This window comes from Thalassophryne amazonica, chromosome 4 (assembly GCF_902500255.1).
Source record: "Thalassophryne amazonica chromosome 4, fThaAma1.1, whole genome shotgun sequence".
NCBI lineage: Eukaryota > Metazoa > Chordata > Actinopteri > Batrachoidiformes > Batrachoididae > Thalassophryne > Thalassophryne amazonica.
In genome coordinates, this window is record NC_047106.1 from 59437252 (window position 1) to 59458197 (window position 20946).

At 39.2% G+C, this 20946-nt stretch overlaps 1 protein-coding gene across 1 annotated transcript in view; it reads right to left on the reverse strand.

Moving 5' to 3' along the window:
* LOC117508930 (sodium- and chloride-dependent GABA transporter 2-like) overlaps window positions 1–20946 on the reverse strand; it is a 77291-nt gene that overhangs the window by 54098 nt on the left and 2247 nt on the right. Inside the window, 3 exon segments of the mRNA XM_034168767.1 lie at window positions 8708–8848; window positions 16927–17061; window positions 17135–17276. Of these exon segments, the coding sequence (XP_034024658.1) occupies window positions 8708–8848; window positions 16927–17061; window positions 17135–17276 (418 nt within the window).

A 20946-nucleotide genomic window follows, 5' to 3' on the forward strand; every position in this document is an offset into this window, starting at 1 on the left:
GTTCCACAGGAGAGGAGCCTGAAAGCTGAAGGCTCTGCCTCCCATTCTACTCTTACAAACCCTAGGAACTACAAGTAAGCCTGCAGTCTGAGAGCGAAGCGCTCTATTGGGGTGATATGGTACTACGAGGTCCCTAAGATAAGATGGGACCTGATTATTCAAAACCTTATAAGTAAGAAGAAGAATTTTAAATTCTATTCTAGAATTAACAGGAAGCCAATGAAGAGAGGCCAATATGGGTGAGATATGCTCTCTCCTTCTAGTCCCCGTCAGTACTCTAGCTGCAGCATTTTGAATTAACTGAAGGCTTTTTAGGGAACTTTTAGGACAACCTGATAATAATGAATTACAATAGTCCAGCCTAGAGGAAATAAATGCATGAATTAGTTTTTCAGCATCACTCTGAGACAAGACCTTTCTGATTTTAGAGATATTGCGTAAATGCAAAAAAGCAGTCCTACATATTTGTTTAATATGCGCTTTGAATGACATATCCTGATCAAAAATGACTCCAAGATTTCTCACAGTATTACTAGAGGTCAGGGTAATGCCATCCAGAGTAAGGATCTGGTTAGACACCATGTTTCTAAGATTTGTGGGGCCAAGTACAATAACTTCAGTTTTATCTGAGTTTAAAAGCAGGAAATTAGAGGTCATCCATGTTTTTATGTCTGTAAGACAATCCTGCAGTTTAGCTAATTGGTGTGTGTCCTCTGGCTTCATGGATAGATAAAGCTGGGTATCATCTGCGTAACAATGAAAATTTAAGCAATACCGTCTAATAATACTGCCTAAGGGAAGCATGTATAAAGTGAATAAAATTGGTCCTAGCACAGAACCTTGTGGAACTCCATAATTAACTTTAGTCTGTGAAGAAGATTCCCCATTTACATGAACAAATTGTAATCTATTAGACAAATATGATTCAAACCACCGCAGCGCAGTGCCTTTAATACCTATGGCATGCTCTAATCTCTGTAATAAAATTTTATGGTCAACATTATCAAAAGCAGCACTGAGGTCTAACAGAACAAGCACAGAGATGAGTCCACTGTCCGAGGCCATAAGAAGATCATTTGTAACCTTCACTAATGCTGTTTCTGTACTATGATGAATTCTAAAACCTGACTGAAACTCTTCAAATAGACCATTCCTCTGCAGATGATCAGTTAGCTGTTTTACAACTACCCTTTCAAGAATTTTTGAGAGAAAAGGAAGGTTGGAGATTGGCCTATAATTAGCTAAGATAGCTGGGTCAAGTGATGGCTTTTTAAGTAATGGTTTAATTACTGCCACCTTAAAAGCCTGTGGTACATAGCCAACTAACAAAGATAGATTGATCATATTTAAGATCGAAGCATTAAATAATGGTAGGGCTTCCTTGAGCAGCCTGGTAGGAATGGGGTCTAATAAACATGTTGATGGTTTGGATGAAGTAACTAATGAAAATAACTCAGACAGAACAATCGGAGAGAAAGAGTCTAACCAAATACCGGCATCACTGAAAGCAGCCAAAGATAACGATACGTCTTTGGGATGGTTATGAGTAATTTTTTCTCTAATAGTTAAAATTTTGTTAGCAAAGAAAGTCATGAAGTCATTACTAGTTAAAGTTAATGGAATACTCAGCTCAATAGAGCTCTGACTCTTTGTCAGCCTGGCTACAGTGCTGAAAAGAAACCTGGGGTTGTTCTTATTTTCTTCAATTAGTGATGAGTAGAAACATGTCCTAGCTTTACGGAGAGCTTTTTTATAGAGCAACAGACTCTTTTTCCAGGCTAAGTGAAGATCTTCTAAATTAGTGAGACGCCATTTCCTCTCCAACTTACGGGTTATCTGCTTTAAGCTACGAGTTTGTGAGTTATACCACGGAGTCAGACACTTCTGATTTACAGCTCTCTTTTTCAGAGGATCTACAGCATCCAAAGTTGTCTTCAATGAGGATGTAAAACTATTGACGAGATACTCTATCTCACTTACAGAGTTTAGGTAGCTACTCTGCACTGTGTTGGTATATGGCATTAGAGAACATAAAGAAGGAATCATATCCTTAAACCTAGTTACAGCGCTTTCTGAAAGACTTCTAGTGTAATGAAACTTATTCCCCACTGCTGGGTAGTCCATCAGAGTAAATGTAAATGTTATTAAGAAATGATCAGACAGAAGGGAGTTTTCAGGGAATACTGTTAAGTCTTCCATTTCCATACCATAAGTCAGAACAAGATCTAAGATATGATTAAAGTGGTGGGTGGACTCATTTACTTTTTGAGCAAAGCCAATAGAGTCTAATAATAGATTAAATGCAGTGTTGAGGCTGTCATTCTCAGCATCTGTGTGGATGTTAAAATCGCCCGCTATAATTATCTTATCTGAGCTAAGCACTAAGTCAGACAAAAGGTCTGAAAATTCACAGAGAAACTCACAGTAACGACCAGGTGGACGATAGATAATAACAAATAAAACTGGTTTTTGGGACTTCCAATTTGGATGGACAAGACTAAGAGACAAGCTTTCAAATGAATTAAAGCTCTGTCTGGGTTTTTGATTAATTAATAAGCTGGAATGGAAGATTGCTGCTAATCCTCCGCCCCGGCCCGTGCTACGAGCATTCTGACAGTTAGTGTGACTCGGGGGTGTTGACTCATTTAAACTAACATATTCATCCTGCTGTAACCAGGTTTCTGTTAGGCAGAATAAATCAATATGTTGATCAATTATTATATCATTTACCAACAGGGACTTAGAAGAGAGAGACCTAATGTTTAATAGACCACATTTAACTGTTTTAGTCTGTGGTGCAGATGAAGGTGCTATATTATTTTTTCTTTTTGAATTTTTATGCTTAAATAGATTTTTGCTGGTTATTGGTACTCTGGGAGCAGGCACCGTCTCTACGGGGATGGGGTAATGAGGGGATGGCAGGGGGAGAGAAGCTGCAGAGAAAAATATTTGAAAAAAATAAGCAAGTGAAAATTATTTTGATGGGTGATTTCAATATTGACTGGTTCACTCCATCTTCAGCCTGTGACTGGAACATCTTTAACAGTGCTAATTTCACTCAGCTTATCAATGAACCAACAAGAATTAATCTTCAGTCTAAATCTCTTCTTGACTGGATTTTAGTAACTCATCCCAACAGATTTTTGGAATCTGGTGTCCTGTCTGACTATTTCAGTGATCACCGACTGCATCATCTACTGTTGACAGAAAATTAAAACTTCTCATCTGCCCCCTAATTTATTACAGTTCATCAATTTAAATCATTTAATTGTGATAATTATATTACTGACCTGTTAATATTAATTGGAGTCGACTGAAATTAATACCATACATTAATGAGGCATGGGACTATTTTTATGATGAGATTTGTAGAGTTATTAACAATCATGCACCTCTTACAGTGATCAAGGTCAAAGGTCACCATCTTACCTGGGTGAATGGCGAACTGCTGCATCTCTTTAAGCAGAGGGATAAAGCATGGAGGAAGTATCGATCTACAAAAGATCCTGTTGATTGGGAAGCTTATAAACGGTTTAGAAATATATGTACAACACACACCAGAAATGCCAAATCTAACTACGATAAAAATTGTTTAGCAAATAATTTTAAGAATTCAAGACATTTCTGGAAGAAACTTAATAATGTGTTAGGTAAATTTGATTCTGCATCATTTAACATGCTTGTTAATAATAATTATACTTCAGATCCTTCGACTATAGCAAATCCCTTCAGTCAGCACTTCTCCCGTTCACCTCAAGGTCAATTTACTGGTAACTCTTTCCTGTCTTTTGATACCTTGTCTTGTAATAGCTCATTTTCATTTGGACAAGTCAGCCCAGCTGTGGAAGAGTGGGCCATTGATGGGCTCTTCTCTAGTTCAAGTGTAGGTCCAGATGGTATTGAAGCTAAGTTTATTAAGCTTGCATCTCATGTTCTTTCCTTTCCTTTAGCTGATCTCTTTAACTTATCTTTGTCCACCTGTGATGTGCCCTCTGGCTGGAAATGTGCAAGGGTTATTCTGCTTCACAAAGGGGGTGACCATAGTGATTTAAACAACTACAGACCAATTGTCAAAGTTTTTGAGAAAATTATTTTTAACCAACTATCAGATTATTTAGCTGACAATGATCTTTTATCTCCATTTCAGTCTGGATTTAGAAAATCTTTTTCAACGGCTTCTGCTTTATTGAAGTTCACTAATGATGTTTTTACTGGCTTTGATAATAATTTACCTACTGGTGCCTTTTTCATTGATCCTTACCAAGGCATTTGACATGGTTGACCACTATCTCCTGTTGGGCATCACAGTGGCTTAGTGGTTAGCACTGTTGCCTCACAGTGAGAAGGTCATGGGTTCAATTCCCGCCTGTGGCCTTTCTGTGTGGAGTTTGCATGTTCTCCCGTGTTTGCGTGGGTTTCCTCCCACATCCAAAGACGTGCGGGTTAGGTGGATGGGAATCTTTAAATTGTCCGTAGGTTCAGGGTGGTCACAGGAAGCAGAAGTCAGTCTTTGTGGATGTTTTGAGATGACCGACTGTGGTGTGCTCTGTGATGTGCAGGGGGAGGACATCAATGAAATGCGAATCGGCTAACGGCGGCTACATCCGAGGCTAACAGCCGCTACAACCGAGGCTAGCAGGGGCTACATCCGAGGCTGGTGGAGGCTACATCCGAGGCTGGCGGCGGCTACATCCGAGGCTGGCGGCGGCTACATCCGAGGCTGGCGGCGGCTACATCCGAGGCTGGCGGCAGCTACATCTGAGGCTACCGGCAGCTGCATCTGAGGTTGGTGGCGGCTACATCCGAGGTTGGCAGCCGCTACAGCCGAGGCTGGCGGCGGCTACATCCGAGGCTAGCGGCGGCTACATCCGAGGCTAACGGCCGCTACAACCGAGGCTGGCGGCAGCTACATCCGAGGCTGGTGGCAGCTACATACGAGGCTAACGGCGGCTACGACCAAGGCTGGCGGCGGCTATATCCGAGGTTAACATTGAGGCTGGTCGGTGTGCGGCGACTGGACCTGTGGTGATAGAGACTATAAGTGAGAATTGTTTCACAATTTATAGTGGCTAGTACTAAATCACAATAGTCAGCATGGCACCACCTAAGAAAACGGATAAACTTGAGGAAGACATAGAGGAGATAAAGACCTTATTAAACTGTATATCAAAAGACATGTCTAATCTAGACAAGTTGATGGAGGAGATTAAAGAGCTCAAAAATCTTGTTAAAGAGAAAGACAAGATTATTAAGAAGCTTGAACAACGTGTGGATGAACTTGAACAATACTCTAGAAAAGACGATGTTATAATATCTGGTTTAGAAACAAAACATCGGTCTTATGCAAGGGTAATCAAAAACAAAACGCTTTTTATGTGTGGAGACTTTAACATTAATATAGAAAGCTCCAGTTGCCAAAGAACAAGTGATTTTGTGAATTCAATGTATAGTTTGGGTTTATTCCCCTTGATAACAAAACCAACCAGAATTACATTGCAAAGTGCAACTGTAATTGACAATATATTCACAAATAGAACAGATGAAATTATTAAGAATGGGATCTTGATGACAGATCTTAGTGATCATTTACCAGTTTTTTCAATATTTAAATACAAAAATTGGTACAAGAAAAAATCTGTTGTAAATTTTAAAAGAGATAAGTCAGTAAAAGACTTAGAGGCACTAAATTATGACCTTAAAAATCAAAATTGGGAAGAAGTTTATGTCGGCGATGTTAACGTAGCATATAATTCATTTATGAAAATACTGATGAAATCATATAATAAAAACTGTAAATTAATAAAAATTAGTAAGAAAAGAGTAAAGAAACCATGGCTGACTAAGGGAATAAAAAATGCTTGTGTAAAGAAAAACTATTTATATAGGTGCTTCTTAAAAATGCAAACAAAGGAAACAGAACACAGATACAAAAAATATAAAAATAAACTATTGACAATAATTAGGAAACAAAAAAAAGATTATTATAGTGAACAATTAAATAAGAATAAAGATAATATAAAGGCAACATGGGGAATTATAAATAGTGTGATTAAAAGTGATGGAGTGAAATCAACTTTTCCAAATTACTTTGTCAAGGAAAATAAAGAGATATATGACATAAAAGAAGTTGCAAATGAGTTTATTGATTATTTTTCAAATGTGGGATCAAGGCTGGTGGGAAATAAACTAATAGTAGAAGATAAATTAAATTCACTTGTAAATACGGTCAATAGTATTTTCCTTGACAATGTGGAAAAACTGACTTCAACTGACTATGAAGATTTAGACATGATGACTGTAAAAAGTATAATAGAAACCGTTATTGAACCATTCATTTACATTTGTAATCTGTCTCTGTCAACAGGAATTTTCCCAGATGAAATGAAAATTGCCAAGGTAGTCCCATTACATAAAAATGGAGACAAACACAATTTTTCAAATTACAGGCCAGTGTCATTGCTTCCACAGTTTTCTAAAATTATGGAAGAAGTTTTTGTGACAAGGTTGGATAAATTAATTGAGAAATATCATATTTTAAATAATGCTCAGTACAGATTCAGAACAAAACATTCGACAGCTATGGCAATTATGGAATTAACAGAGAAAATATCAACAACAATAGATAATAAGGATTATTTTGTAAGTATTTTTATCAACCTGAAAAAATCTTTTGATGTTATCGACCACTCAAGATTGCTTTACAAATTACAACAATATGGAATTAGAGGTATTGCACATCAGTGGGTAAAAAGCTACTTAGAAAATAGAAACCAGTTTTTTCAGATAAATAATACTAAATCAGAATTGTGTAACATTATTTATGGAGTACCACAAGGGTCGGTACTTAGACCCAAACTGTTTATTTTGTATATCAATGACTTTGTGAATGTATCTAAAGTACTTGGCAGCATATTATTTGCTGATGATACAACATTATTTTACTCTGGATCAGATATACAGGAAGTAGTACAAGTGATAAATACAGAGTTGGAAAAAGTTAAACATTGGTTTGATATAAACATGTCACTAAATCTTAATAAGACAAATTTCATATTGTTTAATGACAGAGTGGAAAAAAATGATGTATCATTAAAAATAGATGGAATGGACATACAAAGGGTAAAAGAAACAAAATTTCTAGGAGTCATGATTGATGAAGATCTTACATGGAAGTCACACATAAATTACACAAAAGGAAAAATAGCGAAAGCCATTGCTGTTTTGCATAAAGTAAATTTTTCGTTGAATAGTTATGGTTTATTAACATTGTACAATTCATTGATTGTCCCATATTTAACCTATTGTGTAGAAATCTGGGGATCAACATGTAAAACTTATACACTACCATTATTTATTCTGCAGAAAAGAGCTTTAAAAATGATCAGCAATAGTCGTTTTAGAGATCCATCTAATCCATTATTCATTAAGTATAAGGTACTTATATTCATGATTTAGTGGATTTGAAAATATTACAAACAATGCACCAAACTAATAAAAATACCTTACCAATAAACATTCAAAATATGTTTGAAAAAGAGTAAGTAGTTATAATTTGAAAGGAATAGAAGTCTTTAAAAAAACAAGATTCAGAACCAAAGTAAAGGAACGGAGTATTGCAGTGAATGGTGGAAAATTATGGAACAACCTCAACAAAGAAATCAAAGAAACAAGGTCGCTTAAATTATTTAAAAAACGTATTAAACTAGATGTATTAAGTAAGTATGAAACTATGAAATAAGTCAGTGGGTTGTGATAAAGTCTAAAATGTAATCTGTTAATAATGTCTAAAATGTTTTAAGTCTAACATGTAACCTGTTAAAAATGTAATCTTTTAAATAATGGCTAAAATTATGAAATAAGTCAGTGGTATGTGACAAAGTAAAAAAAATGTAATCTGTTGAATAATGAAATGAAATTGAAAGATTGTATTGTAAAAAGGGGCAGAAAATATAAGACTTGTTCTTCTCTCTGCTCCTTTTCATTCAGTGTCTTGTAATGTACTCATTTCTGCTTTTCTTTTAAATGAATGAAATAAAATTGAGAAAAAAAAAAAAAAAGCATTGTGGACTGCATAACGGATTATCAACTTCTATACAGACAATATCATCCCAACCAAGACTGTGCACCATTACCCCAATAACAAACCGTGGGTGACCAAGGACATCAAGGCGACACTAAATAGGAAGAAGGCTGCATTCAGGAGTGGAGAGACAGAGGAGCTGAAGAGGGTGCAGCTTGAACTGAGGAAGAAGAGTGCAGTGGGGAAGGACAGTTACAGGAGGAAGCTGGAGGGCAAGCTCCAGCAGAACAACTTGAGGGAAATGTGAAGGGGGATGGCAACCATCACTGATCATGGAAAAAAGGCAGACCAGACGATGGAAGGAGACCTACATGAGGCCAGTGAGCTTCAATAGGTTTCATAGTATGTACCCCAAGATTGTAGTAACAAGTGTTAAGCACTTTTTGTGGACAAGAGATCAAGGACCACCTGAAGGTCAAGACATTTTTTTAAATAGTATTGGAGACGGGTCTGAAGCACATTGTTGATCCAGGCGACCACTGACTGAGATCAAGTCTCAAATTTAACTTTTTATGAACGTGTGAGGCATATGACCTCTGAGGAACGCTTTCATAGCTCCCCAAAGTAGAGAGTGGGATGTAGAATCATTTTTATTGAAGAGAATAAATATGACCAATGGACTCTCACCTGTGTTCCAATAGTTGTCGCAGCTCGCCCAAGGCAGCTCAGAACTGAACGAGAATACGAGGTACAGCAAAGCCCAGGAAAGAATTATGATGTAGGTCATACAAGCATACAAGAGGATCAGCTGCCCACCATAGCCAATACCTACAGATGGATATTAAGTAATGTAAGTTACTTTCCATTCCAGAGTTAATGCAATATGTCTTTAGAATGACAATTCTGAAAGGGAGAAAAATAATCTTGATTTTTATATTATTTTGGTGCAATTTTCCTAAGTTCTGGGATAACATTCCATGTTAACTGTATATGGTTATTTATTTTTTGAATATTAAATAAAATTTGATTTTGTGGCCCCCCCGAACTCAGGCTGTCTCCATACCAGTTGATGCCACTGAACTGAAAAAAAATGAAAGCCACCTAAACTAACTAGAGGGAGGTGATGCTCTCGAGATTAAGCACTGGGCTTCAGACCACAGGATCCATGAACTCCAGGGGATCCATCTCGCTGTTTACCAGGTCTCTGAGGTGGGTGAGACTAACCCTCTCCAAGGTCTTCATCATGTGAGAGTTTAAATCAGTGGCTGCAAAGAAAACCTGCACCATCTTGGCCCTTTCTGGAATACTTTGGTCACCCCTGGGTTAAATCCACTGGCCTAAAGTGGTTGGCCTTACTCGGGACTGGAACCACACATGATGTTTTCCACAGGAGTGGAACTTTTTCCAGGCTGAGGTTCAGGCTGTAAATGCACGTAAGAACTCCACAGAGTTGTTCTGCACAGTCCTTAGGGCCCGGTCCCACTGGGTAGAGGATTAATTGCGCATGAATTGAGTATACAAAGTACGAGCATTCATTGTGTCCACAACAAAAATGGCCAAAAATGACAATTGTCCCAGTATGAATTACGGATATATTAATAATATATAGCGAATATATAGTATGATGAACAATCACGGTTGTATAACACATGTAGTGAGGAAACGGATCAGACACATTGCGATTATCACAGCAGTATTACGGGTGTATTATGAATGCATCGCGCACGGGTTGCGCGTGCACGTCATCTGCATTGCGGTCATAAAAGAAGCGCACTCAGGCTGTCGGCATCACTATTCACACCAACAATACAGCCTCTGAAGCATTTGCTGGACTTGGACAAGTTGATTGGAGTAAATAAGCAGTGAACAGCGCGAGTGATGACGTCAGCGGATCACATCAGAGCGCAGCTCATCTGAACGATTATAACAAGAAGGTAAATCTATTTATAGGAATAAATACTGTAACAGCTGCAGACAAGAAGGAAAAAACACGCAACTGTTTTATCAAGCCTTGACAATGTAAACAAGTCAAATAATTACCCTTTTAGACAGCTCGAAATGCCTTCTGCAGCTTGTTAGCCAAGCTGCAGCTTCCTCTGTGATTAGGGAGGTGATTAGAGCCATTTTCAACAGCCAATTTGCAGAATAAAATGATTAATCCACCACCAAATAATTATTTTATATACGCAGCATCCAGCGCAGAGCACGTGGCAGCTGATAGAACAAAGAACGGTGTCCAGCTGTGAACACAGCGCATCTGATTTGCATCCACCGCAAATCAGATGCAAAGCAGACGTAATAAAAATGCATTATTCGTTTCCAATCTGTATGCAGTCACTACAACTTATTTCAGTTTGTGATGTGGACATGATGGGCACGCAAAATATCCATTTTACACACTGTTCCAGTCCGCTGCCAAGCCGCAAATCCCTGTCAGTTGCAGATATCAGCAGATGATGGTGAATATACAGCGCATAGATTGAGTATGTATTGCGTATGTATTGAGTATGTATGGAGTATGTAAGGCGGATGTCATCTGCAGCCAAAATTTTGTGCAGCTCAGAAATCCTGGTAACAGAAAAACGTGCCTCTGCAGATAATTGCAGAAGTGTGCGGGTGTCAGCCGACTCATACAAGCATGTTTCACGGATATTGCGGATGTTAAGCGAATATGAGCCAATTTTGTGAGCAATCCATACGCAAATCCTCCTAAATGCCAGTGGGACCGGGCCCTTAAGTAGTCTGGAGTTTATGCAATCAGGGCCAGGTGCTTTCCTTGCCTTGATCCTCCTTGATTCTCTTTCATGAAGTATCAGTCAGTGCCAACATTGCTTCACTTCTGAGATCAATCATGGTCAGGTGTACACAGGATATACCTTATATACCTTATATAGATATACCTTACTGAATTTTCACAGAGCTGCACAGCTGCACATATTGTTTATAAATACATTTTTCAAATGATACTTTCAATGCATTAACTCAGCCATATGGGGTGTGCAACCCGGATATATGAGGAGGGTAGAAGGAGGCAGGGCGATAACTGGAAAAATTGCCAAATCTCAGGGTTTTGCAGCCAGCACACTCTGAATGTCAGTCCCAAGCCCGGATAAATGAGTAGGGTTGCGTAAGGTACTGCCTCCAGTGTAAAAGAAGCCAACATATCCATGCAGAGAACAAATTGAGTTTCCATACCTAGTCGGTCGGTGTCCGGGTTAACAATGACCGCCACTGGTGCTGTTGCCCAACAGGGTGCCAAAGAACGAGAAAAGGAGGAAAATGTGTCCAGAGCAACCCAGTCTCATGGCAAGTCATGATTCAGCAGCACAAAATATACATTAATCTATTGGTTTGTGATATTGTGACGGAAAGCATCTCATTTTCATCACGGCAGCACTAATTCATTGTAATTCATTCCGTGATGGCTGCACGAAATTAAAAGTGAAGCGGGGGTGGGTGGTTATGGTTAGGGTAGGGGGAAGGAGTAGGATTAGGTTATGGTTAAGGTTAGGGTTGGGGGTAGGAGTAGGGTTAGTAATGGCGAGTTAAAAAAAAAAAGTCACAAAAATTTGACTCATTTCATGACAGAAGCATGAAAAAAAAATGTGAGACTGGGCTGTCCAGAGACAGTGGGAGAAGAGAAAAACTAAAAGATTGGAAGTAAGAGTGAGGACTTTGAATTTTGGCAGTATGACTGGTAAAGGGAGAGAGCTGGCTGACATGATGGAGAGGAGAAAAGCAGACATATTGTGTGTGCAAGAGACCAAGTGGAACACAAGTAAGGCCAGGAGCATAGGCGGTGGGTTCAAGTTGTTGTATCATGGTGTGGATAGGAAGAGAAATGATGTTGGGGTCATTGTAAAGGAAGAGTATGTTAAGAGTGTGTGGGGGGTTACACAAGTGTCTGACAGGATGATGAGTGTGAAGTTGGAAATTGAATGGGTGATGATGAATGTCATAATACATATGCTTCATAAGTATTTTGTGTGATGAAGGAGAAATAATATTTCTGGTTAGTTAGATGAGGTGGTTGAGAGTGTACCCAAACACAAAATAGTAGTGATTGGCGCAGACTTCAAGGGGCATGTTGTTGATGGGAACAGAGGTGATAACGAAGTAATGGGTAGACATGGTATGAAGGACAAGAGTGTGAAAGGGCACATCATAGTTTATTTTGCACAATGAATAGAAATGGCTGTGGTGAATACCTAGTTTAGGGCCTTTTCACACATTGTGCGAATTTGGTCAAAGTGCACATGAAGCAGGAATTGAATGCAAAACGTGTAAATCTGTAGCTGCCTCGAATGCCTCGTACACCTGTTGCTACAATTATTATATGGTGTGCACTGTGGGACCCCATCAAACCGTCTTGCGGCAGGTGTTGGCCAAATTCCAGCTGACACACACGAACATCTAACAATGCTCATTTGGCACTTAGAAAATGTGTGGCCATTCATACTATCGTCACGAAAACAGTCAGCAGATAATCACTGTCGAGCTGGATGTGAAATTTGTCTAAGTGCCCCACGATTATGGAGTTGCCGAGTGCACATGTGACGTGCCAGAGTGTCGAGTCCACCCACAACATGTGTGCATGTGTCTCGTGCTCCCCCCACTCCCCCCCACCAAAATGTGCATCCGTGGGGTTCACATGCCCCCCCTAGGTGAGGCGCTTCTCATCTGATCATGGAGTGACACCTTGGTCTGTGTACTGAACGGATGTGGGTGTGGCAGCTGTTGACAACTCTGGTCCTGGAAATCAGAGCTGCAGAACACGCATCATGTTTTGACAGACACGTGTATGTGTATGGTTGCTGTCCTCACATCGAGATACATAAAACGATGGGCTGGAGAGCGCACACATTGACAGGCTGTTCCAATTGGACTGGACCGCCAGTTCATGTGGACATACAGCAGGCAATCAGAAAGTCACATTTGTCTGACAGGACAGTGAGTGGCGTGCCACAGGACCATATGACAGGCAACAGTACGACAAATACGCCACTTTCAGTCATGTATCAGCAGAAATAAACTGTACCATATGCCAATTGGTCAGTTATCACAGCACTTTTTTCTTTTTAAGAAAATATGTATATCTGCTTGTTGATTTTAACCATTTCATGTTCCTGTTATGTGACTGTGGTGCAGTGGTAAAGTTTCCATTTGGTAATCAAAGCATGTGGGTTCAAATCCCATGAGTGCCATTTTTTTTTAACCAGGGTTATTTAACCGCAGGGGTCTGTACTGCATCGCCTTTCATGTATTATTTTTATCAACCCAGGGATATTCATTAATTATACAGCTGGTTTTTATTTTATTTTCGTCCACATCAGCAGCCCAATGTGGTGCAGCGCGTTCCATAGTGTGAGCAGCTGCAGTGTTCCTGCTCAAAAGACACCGTTGCATGCATGAACCGTCGCACCAAGATTGTGCATGCCTGCCTGTTGGCGCAATGTTTTGTGATGCGCTAATTTGAACTGTTTTGCACTGTTTCGCCATAATTCAACCAAATGCACATTATGTGTGAAGGGGCCCTTAAGAAAAGGGAGGAACACAGGGTGACATATAATAGCGGAGGAAGGTGTACACAGGTGGACTACATTCTTTGTAGGAGATGCAAGCTAAAAGAAATCGGAGATTATAAGGTGGTGGCAGGGGAAAGTGTAGCTAGACAGCATAGGATGGTGGTTTGTAGGATGACTTTAGAGGTGAAGAAGAGGAAGAGAGTCAGAGCTCAACAAAGGATCAGATGGTGGAAGTTCAAGGAGGAAGACTGTTGTGTGAAATTCAGTGAGCAGGTGAGACAGGCACTGGATGGAGGGGAAGTAATTTTGGGCAATTTGAAAAGTACTGCAGATGTGGTGAGGGAGACAGCTTGGAAAGTACTGGGTGGACAGTGGACAGTGGAAGGAAGACAAGGAGACTTGGTGCAGAAAATCCACTATGGTGATAGTGCAGTTTATGTGAGAGGGAGGAAAAGTCGTTAAGTTGAGACTGTAGCCTGTTTCCACAGACGTGCCCATAAAGAGCATAGAGGGTATGTTTTGCAAACTTATTACCCATTACTACATTGGATAACATTAAAACTGAGGCTGCCCCAATGGCTGTTCCTGCAACATCAAATATTTTGTGTCTGCTACCTTCAACCCACATGGAACTTCTTAAACCCTAACCTGATTTTAGGCATATTACATATACTACTGTGGAACTATCCCCAAATCCCAATAGTCCAATTGTCAACACCACTGAGGTCCTTAGTTTAGGTCTCATTAACTTAAGGTCACTATCCTCAAAATCACTGTTTATAATTATGGAACACCACTTAGATGGGAAACCTGGCTTAAAGCTACTGCTGTCTTCTCCTGAAATGAAGCCAGCCCACCAACGTACACATTTAGTCACGTCCCTCGTGATAGCAAGGCAACACAGGGGTGTTGCAGTAATTTATAAATCTTGGTTTAGTTTACTAGCTATTGGGGGTCAAAAATATAATTTGCTTGAACATCTGACTCTCTGCTCTACCCACGATACTACGTATAGTCATGGTCAGAAGAATAAAAATCAACCATGTTGTTTTGTCACTGTATATAGGCCCCCAGGCCCATATTCTGAATTATTAGATGAATTTGGTGATTTATCTCTAATTTGGCATACATTCTGATTGTTGGTGACATTCATATAAATAAACCTTCTGACCCTTGGACATGACACTAAATCTACGTTGTCTCAGTCCACCAGAGGTGGGATGAAGTCACTGTCAAGTCATTCTCAAGTCATCAATCTACAAGTCCCAAGTCAAGTCTCAAGTCAGCTTGTAAACAATTGGTGGTCATTATGACTTGAGACTTGACTTGGAACTTGCTGATTCATGACTTGAGAGTGACTTGATGGTGACTTCGTCACACTTCTACAGTCCACCCAGCTTTAAATGGGAACCAGTCTCAGCTGGGGAAGTAACCTGTGTCAGCCTGGTGTCCTGTACACAGGAAGTCACAGACTCTCATCCACTTGACAGAACAGAATCCAGAGACAAGCACTTGCAGTCCCAGGCTTCAGGTCTTATATAGGATTCATATCTTTTTCTTCAGATGGAAAAAACAAAAAGAAATGCTGTCCATTCACCATTTTCTCACTGATGGCCCCCAATTAAGTTATACAGTAACAGAAAACAGAGCTGAGAGTATACAACCCCTGGCAAAAATTATGGAATCACTGGTCTCGGAGGATGTTCAATCAGTTGTTTAATTTTGTAGAAAAAAGCAGATCACAGACATGACACAAAACTAAAGTCATTTCAAATGGCAACTTTCTGGCTTTAAGAAACACTGTAAGAAATCAAGAAAAAAAATTGTGGCAGTCTGTAACGGTTACTTTGTTAGACCAAGCAGAGGGAAAAAAATATGGACTCACTCAATTCTGAGGAATAAATTATGGAATCACCCTGGAAATTTTCATCCCCAAAACTAACACCTGCATCAAATCAGCTCTGCTCATTAATCTGCATCTAAAAAGGAGTGATCACACCTTGGAGAGCTGTTACACCAAGTGGACTGACATGAATCATGGCTCCAACACGAGAGATGTCAATTGAAACAAAGGAGAGGATTATCAAACTCTTAAAAGAGGGTAAATCATCACACAATGTTGCAAAAGATGTTGGTTGTTCACAGTCAGCTGTGTCTAAACTCTGGACCAAATACAAACAACATGGGAAGGTTGTTAAAGGCAAACATACTGGTAGACCAAGGAAGACATCAAAGCGTCAAGACAGAAAACTTAAAGCAATATGTCTCAAAAATCGAAAATGCACAACAAAACAAATGAGGAAGGAATGGGAGGAAACTGGAGTCAATAACTGTGACCGAACTGTAAGAAACCGCCTAAAGGAAATGGGATTTACATACAGAAAAGCTAAACAAAAGCCATCATTAACACCTAAACAGAAAAAAACAAGGTTACAACAGGCTAAGGAAAAGCAATCGTGGACTGTGGATGACTGGATGAAAGACATATTCAGTGATGAATCTCGAATCTGTATTGGGCAAGGTGATGATGCTGGAACTTTTGTTTAGTGCCGTTCCAATGAGATTTATAAAGATGACTGCCTGAAGAGAACATGTAAATTTCCACAGTCATTGATGATATGGGGCTGCATGTCAGGTAAAGGCACTGGGGAGATGGCTGTCATTACATCATCAATAAATGCACAAGTTTACGTTGATATTTTGGACACTTTTCTTATCCCATCAATTGAAAGGATGTTTGGGGATGATGAAATCATTTTTCACGATGATAATGCATCTTGCCATAGAGCAAAAACTGTGAAAACATTCCTTGCAAAAAGACACATAGGGTCAATGTCATGGCCTGCAAATAGTCCGGATCTTAATCCAATTGAAAATCTTTGGTGGAAGTTGAAGAAAATGGTCCATGACAAGGCTCCAACCTGCAAAGCTGATCTGGCAACAGCAATCAGAGAAAGTTGGAGCCAGATTGATGAAGAGTACTGTTTGTCACTCATTAAGTCCATGCCTCAGAGACTGCAAACTGTTATAAAAGCCAGAGGTGGTGCAACAAAATACTAGTGATGTGTTGGAGCGTTCTTTTGTTTTTCATGATTCCATAATTTTTTCCTCAGAATTGAGTGATTCCATATTTTTTTTCCCTCTGCTTGGTCTAAAAAAGTAACCGTTACTGACTGCCACAATTTTTTTCCTGATTTCTTATAGTGTTTCTTAAAGCCAGAAAGTTGCCATTTGAAATGACTTTAGTTTTGTGTCATGTCTGTGATCTGCTTTTTTTCTACAAAATTAAACAACTGAATGAACATCCTCCGAGGCCGGTGATTCCATAATTTTTGCCAGGGGTTGTAAAAGTAGAAATACTGCACTTTAAAACAAAATTACCTTCTGCCAGCGGGCAAAGCTTCCTCCAGCAGGTGATGCCCCCCTCCTGTGTGTACTGGCCAATAGCGGTTTCCAGAAGGAACAGGGGTACACCACATGTCACCACAAATACAAGATATGGCACCAAGAATGCACCTGAAACCACAAAACATCACAAAATGTGTAGCCTGGAACAAATTCAACAGTGGTGAATGCCATGTTTATTTACCGCCTCCATATTTGTAGCAGATGTAAGGAAATCTCCACACATTGCCCAGGCCGACAACATTCCCCGCAATAGCCAAAAGAAACTCCACCTTACTGGCCCAGTGTCCTCTCTCCAGTATCTTCATCTTTACTTTTCACACCACCTGCTTTCTTCAACCTACTTAAAAGCTTTGTCAGTCCACATGCTTCCTCTGAACTTTGTGTCAGTATTTTCAATGTTTAATCATTATCCCATGGATGCTAACTTGTCTATTGAGCAATGGCAAACTAGTTAGTTTTTGGTGCAAAGATTATTTCCACACAAAGATGTCTGTGTGTAAAATCCAGCCAAGGAGAAGTGCAATTACACCAAATGTGAAATTGACATCCCCATCAGAGAGGTGAAGAAAAAGGAAATATATATTATTTGATTACCTAAATGAAAAAAAAAATCCAAATAATGTTTTATTACATTGGGTGTTCAAAATCCTAATATTGTATATATGAGATATGATCACTTGTTCTCATGTTTGAATTAATTTATGTGCACAATTCCACAGTGACTGACATTACATTCAGGGAGGAAGCAGGCCTTTTGAAGTTACCAGGACTTAAAACATACAGGCCCCGAGTGTTCCTGTCTTTTGGAAGACGGACAAGGTCTACTTGTTAGGAGAAGAAAGCTTTGTTGGTGCTTAGTACAAGTTGGTGGTGCAGAATACTATGGGCGTGACTGATGTTACAAAAAAACAGCCATTAAGAAAATTCATAAAATATATTGGAACTTTGTCTTCAAACTATACACGGTTAACAACTCTTTTTATTCTAGGATAGGGTTGCAAGCAACAGTCATCCTGTTGCTCCTTGCCATGTTACAAATCAAAGGCATAAACTGAATGATTGCATAATTATGTGTGACTGGCATTACATGACTGATGTTACAGTCTGTCACTCTATATTTAGACTTAAACAAAAAACAAATTTCTGCCAATAAAAACAATTTATTATATGGCTGCGACAGTATGTGCACTCTGACTGGCTGATTCTCAGTTTGCTATTTTCCCATATCAGACTGTTACCATTGGTAACAATTGGTCAATTGGACAATTGGTTGGGATAACGTATCAGATTTGCAGCTTTGTTTACATTTTTCACGGCACGAAATAAAACAAAACAAAAAGCAAACAAAGAAATTATGAGTGACGATGAGGACCATTCTCTGAGTGAATTTAATTATACTGACAAGTCTGAATTGGAGGAATTATCAGCAAACGAGCTCAAAGTGGACATGTAAAATGAAGACCAACTAGATGAAAACACAGCTTTGAATAGCTATATATAATAATTTCTCATTTCTAGAAATCTGGCCAATTTTCTTGGATCCTCCAAACTGTGACTGTCCAGCGTTGGGACCAGGAGGCAGAGCTGTGGTCTTATACACCTCTCTGCAGCTTCTCTCCCCCTGCCATCCCCTCATTACCCATCCCCGTAGAGACGGTGCCTGCTCCCAGACCACCAATAACCAGCAAAAATCTATTTAAGCATAAAAATTCAAAAAGAAAAAATAATATAGCACCTTCAATTGCACCACAGACTAAAACAGTTAAATGTGGTCTATTAAACATTAGGTCTCTCTCTTCTAAGTCCCTGTTGGTAAATGATATAATAATTGATCAACGTATTGATTTATTCTGCCTAACAGAAACCTGGTTACAGCAGGATGAATATGTTAGTTTAAATGAGTCAACACCCCCGAGTCACACTAACTGTCAGAATGCTCGTAGCACGGGCCGAGGCGGAGGATTAGCAGCAATCTTCCATTCCAGCTTATTAATTAATCAAAAACCTAGACAGAGCTTTAATTCATTTGAAAGCTTGTCTCTTAGTCTTGTCCATCCAAATTGGAAGTCCCAAAAACCAGTTTTATTTGTTATTATCTATCGTCCACCTGGTCGTTACTGTGAGTTTCTCTGTGAATTTTCAGACCTTTTGTCTGACTTAGTGCTTAGCTCAGATAAGATAATTATAGTGGGCGATTTTAACATCCACACAGATGCTGAGAATGACAGCCTCAACACTGCATTTAATCTATTATTAGACTCTATCGGCTTTGCTCAAAAAGTAAATGAGTCCACCCACCACTTTAATCATATCTTAGATCTTGTTCTGACTTATGGTATGGAAATAGAAGACTTAACAGTATTCCCTGAAAACTCCCTTCTGTCTGATCATTTTTTAATAACATTTACATTTACCCTGATGGACTACCCTGCAGTGGGGAATAAGTTTCATTACACTAGAAGTCTTTCAGAAAGCGCTGTAACTAGGTTTAAGGATATGATTCCTTCTTTATGTTCTCTAATGTCATATACCAACACAGAGCAGAGTAGCTACCTAAACTCTGTAAGGGAGTTAGAGTATCTCGTCAATAGTTTTACATCCTCTTTGAAGACAACTTTGGATGCTGTAGCTCCTCTGAAAAAGAGAGCTTTAAATCAGAAGTGTCTGACTCCGTGGTATAACTCACAAACTCGTAGCTTAAAGCAGATAACCCGTAAGTTGGAGAGGAAATGGCGTCTCACTAATTTAGAAGATCTTCACTTAGCCTGGAAAAAGAGTTTGTTGCTCTATAAAAAAGCCCTCCGTAAAGCTAGGACATCTTTCTACTCATCACTAATTGAAGAAAATAAGAATAACCCCAGGTTTCTTTTCAGCACTGTAGCCAGGCTGACAAAGAGTCAGAGCTCTATTGAGCTGAGTATTCCATTAACTTTAACTAGTAATGACTTCATGACTTTCTTGCTAACAAAATTTTGACTATTAGAGAAAAAATTACTCATAACCATCCCAAAGATGTATCGTTATCTTTGGCTGCTTTCAGTGATGCCGGTATTTGGTTAGACTCTTTCTCTCCGATTGTTCTGTCTGAGTTATTTTCATTAGTTACTTCATCCAAACCATCAACATGTTTATTAGACCCCATTCCTGCCAGGCTGCTCAAGGAAGTCCTACCATTATTTAATGCTTCAATCTTAAATATGATCAATCTATCTTTGTTAGTTGGTTATGTACCACAGGCCTTTAAGGTGGCAGTAATTAAACCATTACTTAAAAAGCCATCACTTGACCCAGCTATCTTAGCTAATTATAGGCCAATCTCCAACCTTCCTTTTCTCTCAAAGATTCTTGAGAGGGTAGTTGTAAAACAGCTAACTGATCACCTGCAGAGGAATGGTCTATTTGAAGAGTTTCAGTCAGGTTTTAGAATTCATCATAGTACAGAAACAGCATTAGTGAAGGTTACAAATGATCTTCTTATGGCTTCGGACAGTGGACTTATCTCTGTGCTTGTTCTGTTGGACCTCAGTGCTGCTTTTGATACTGTTGACCATAAAATTTTATTACAGAGATTAGAGCATGTCATAGGTATTAAAGGCACTGCGCTGCGGTGGTTTGAATCATATTTGTCTAATAGATTACAGTTTGTTCATGTAAATGGGGAATCTTCTTCACAGACTAAAGTTAATTATGGAGTTCCACAAGGTTCTGTGCTAGGACCAATTTTATTCACTTTATACATGCTTCCCTTAGGCAGTATTATTAGACGGTATTGCTTAAATTTTCATTGTTACGCAGATGATACCCAGCTTTATCTATCCATGAAGCCAGAGGATACACACCAATTAGCTAAACTGCAGGATTGTCTTACAGACATAAAGACATGGATGACCTCTATTTTCTGCTTTTAAACTCAGATAAAACTGAAGTTATTGTACTTGGCCCCACAAATCTTAGAAGCATGGTGTCTAACCAGATCGTTACTCTGGATGGCAT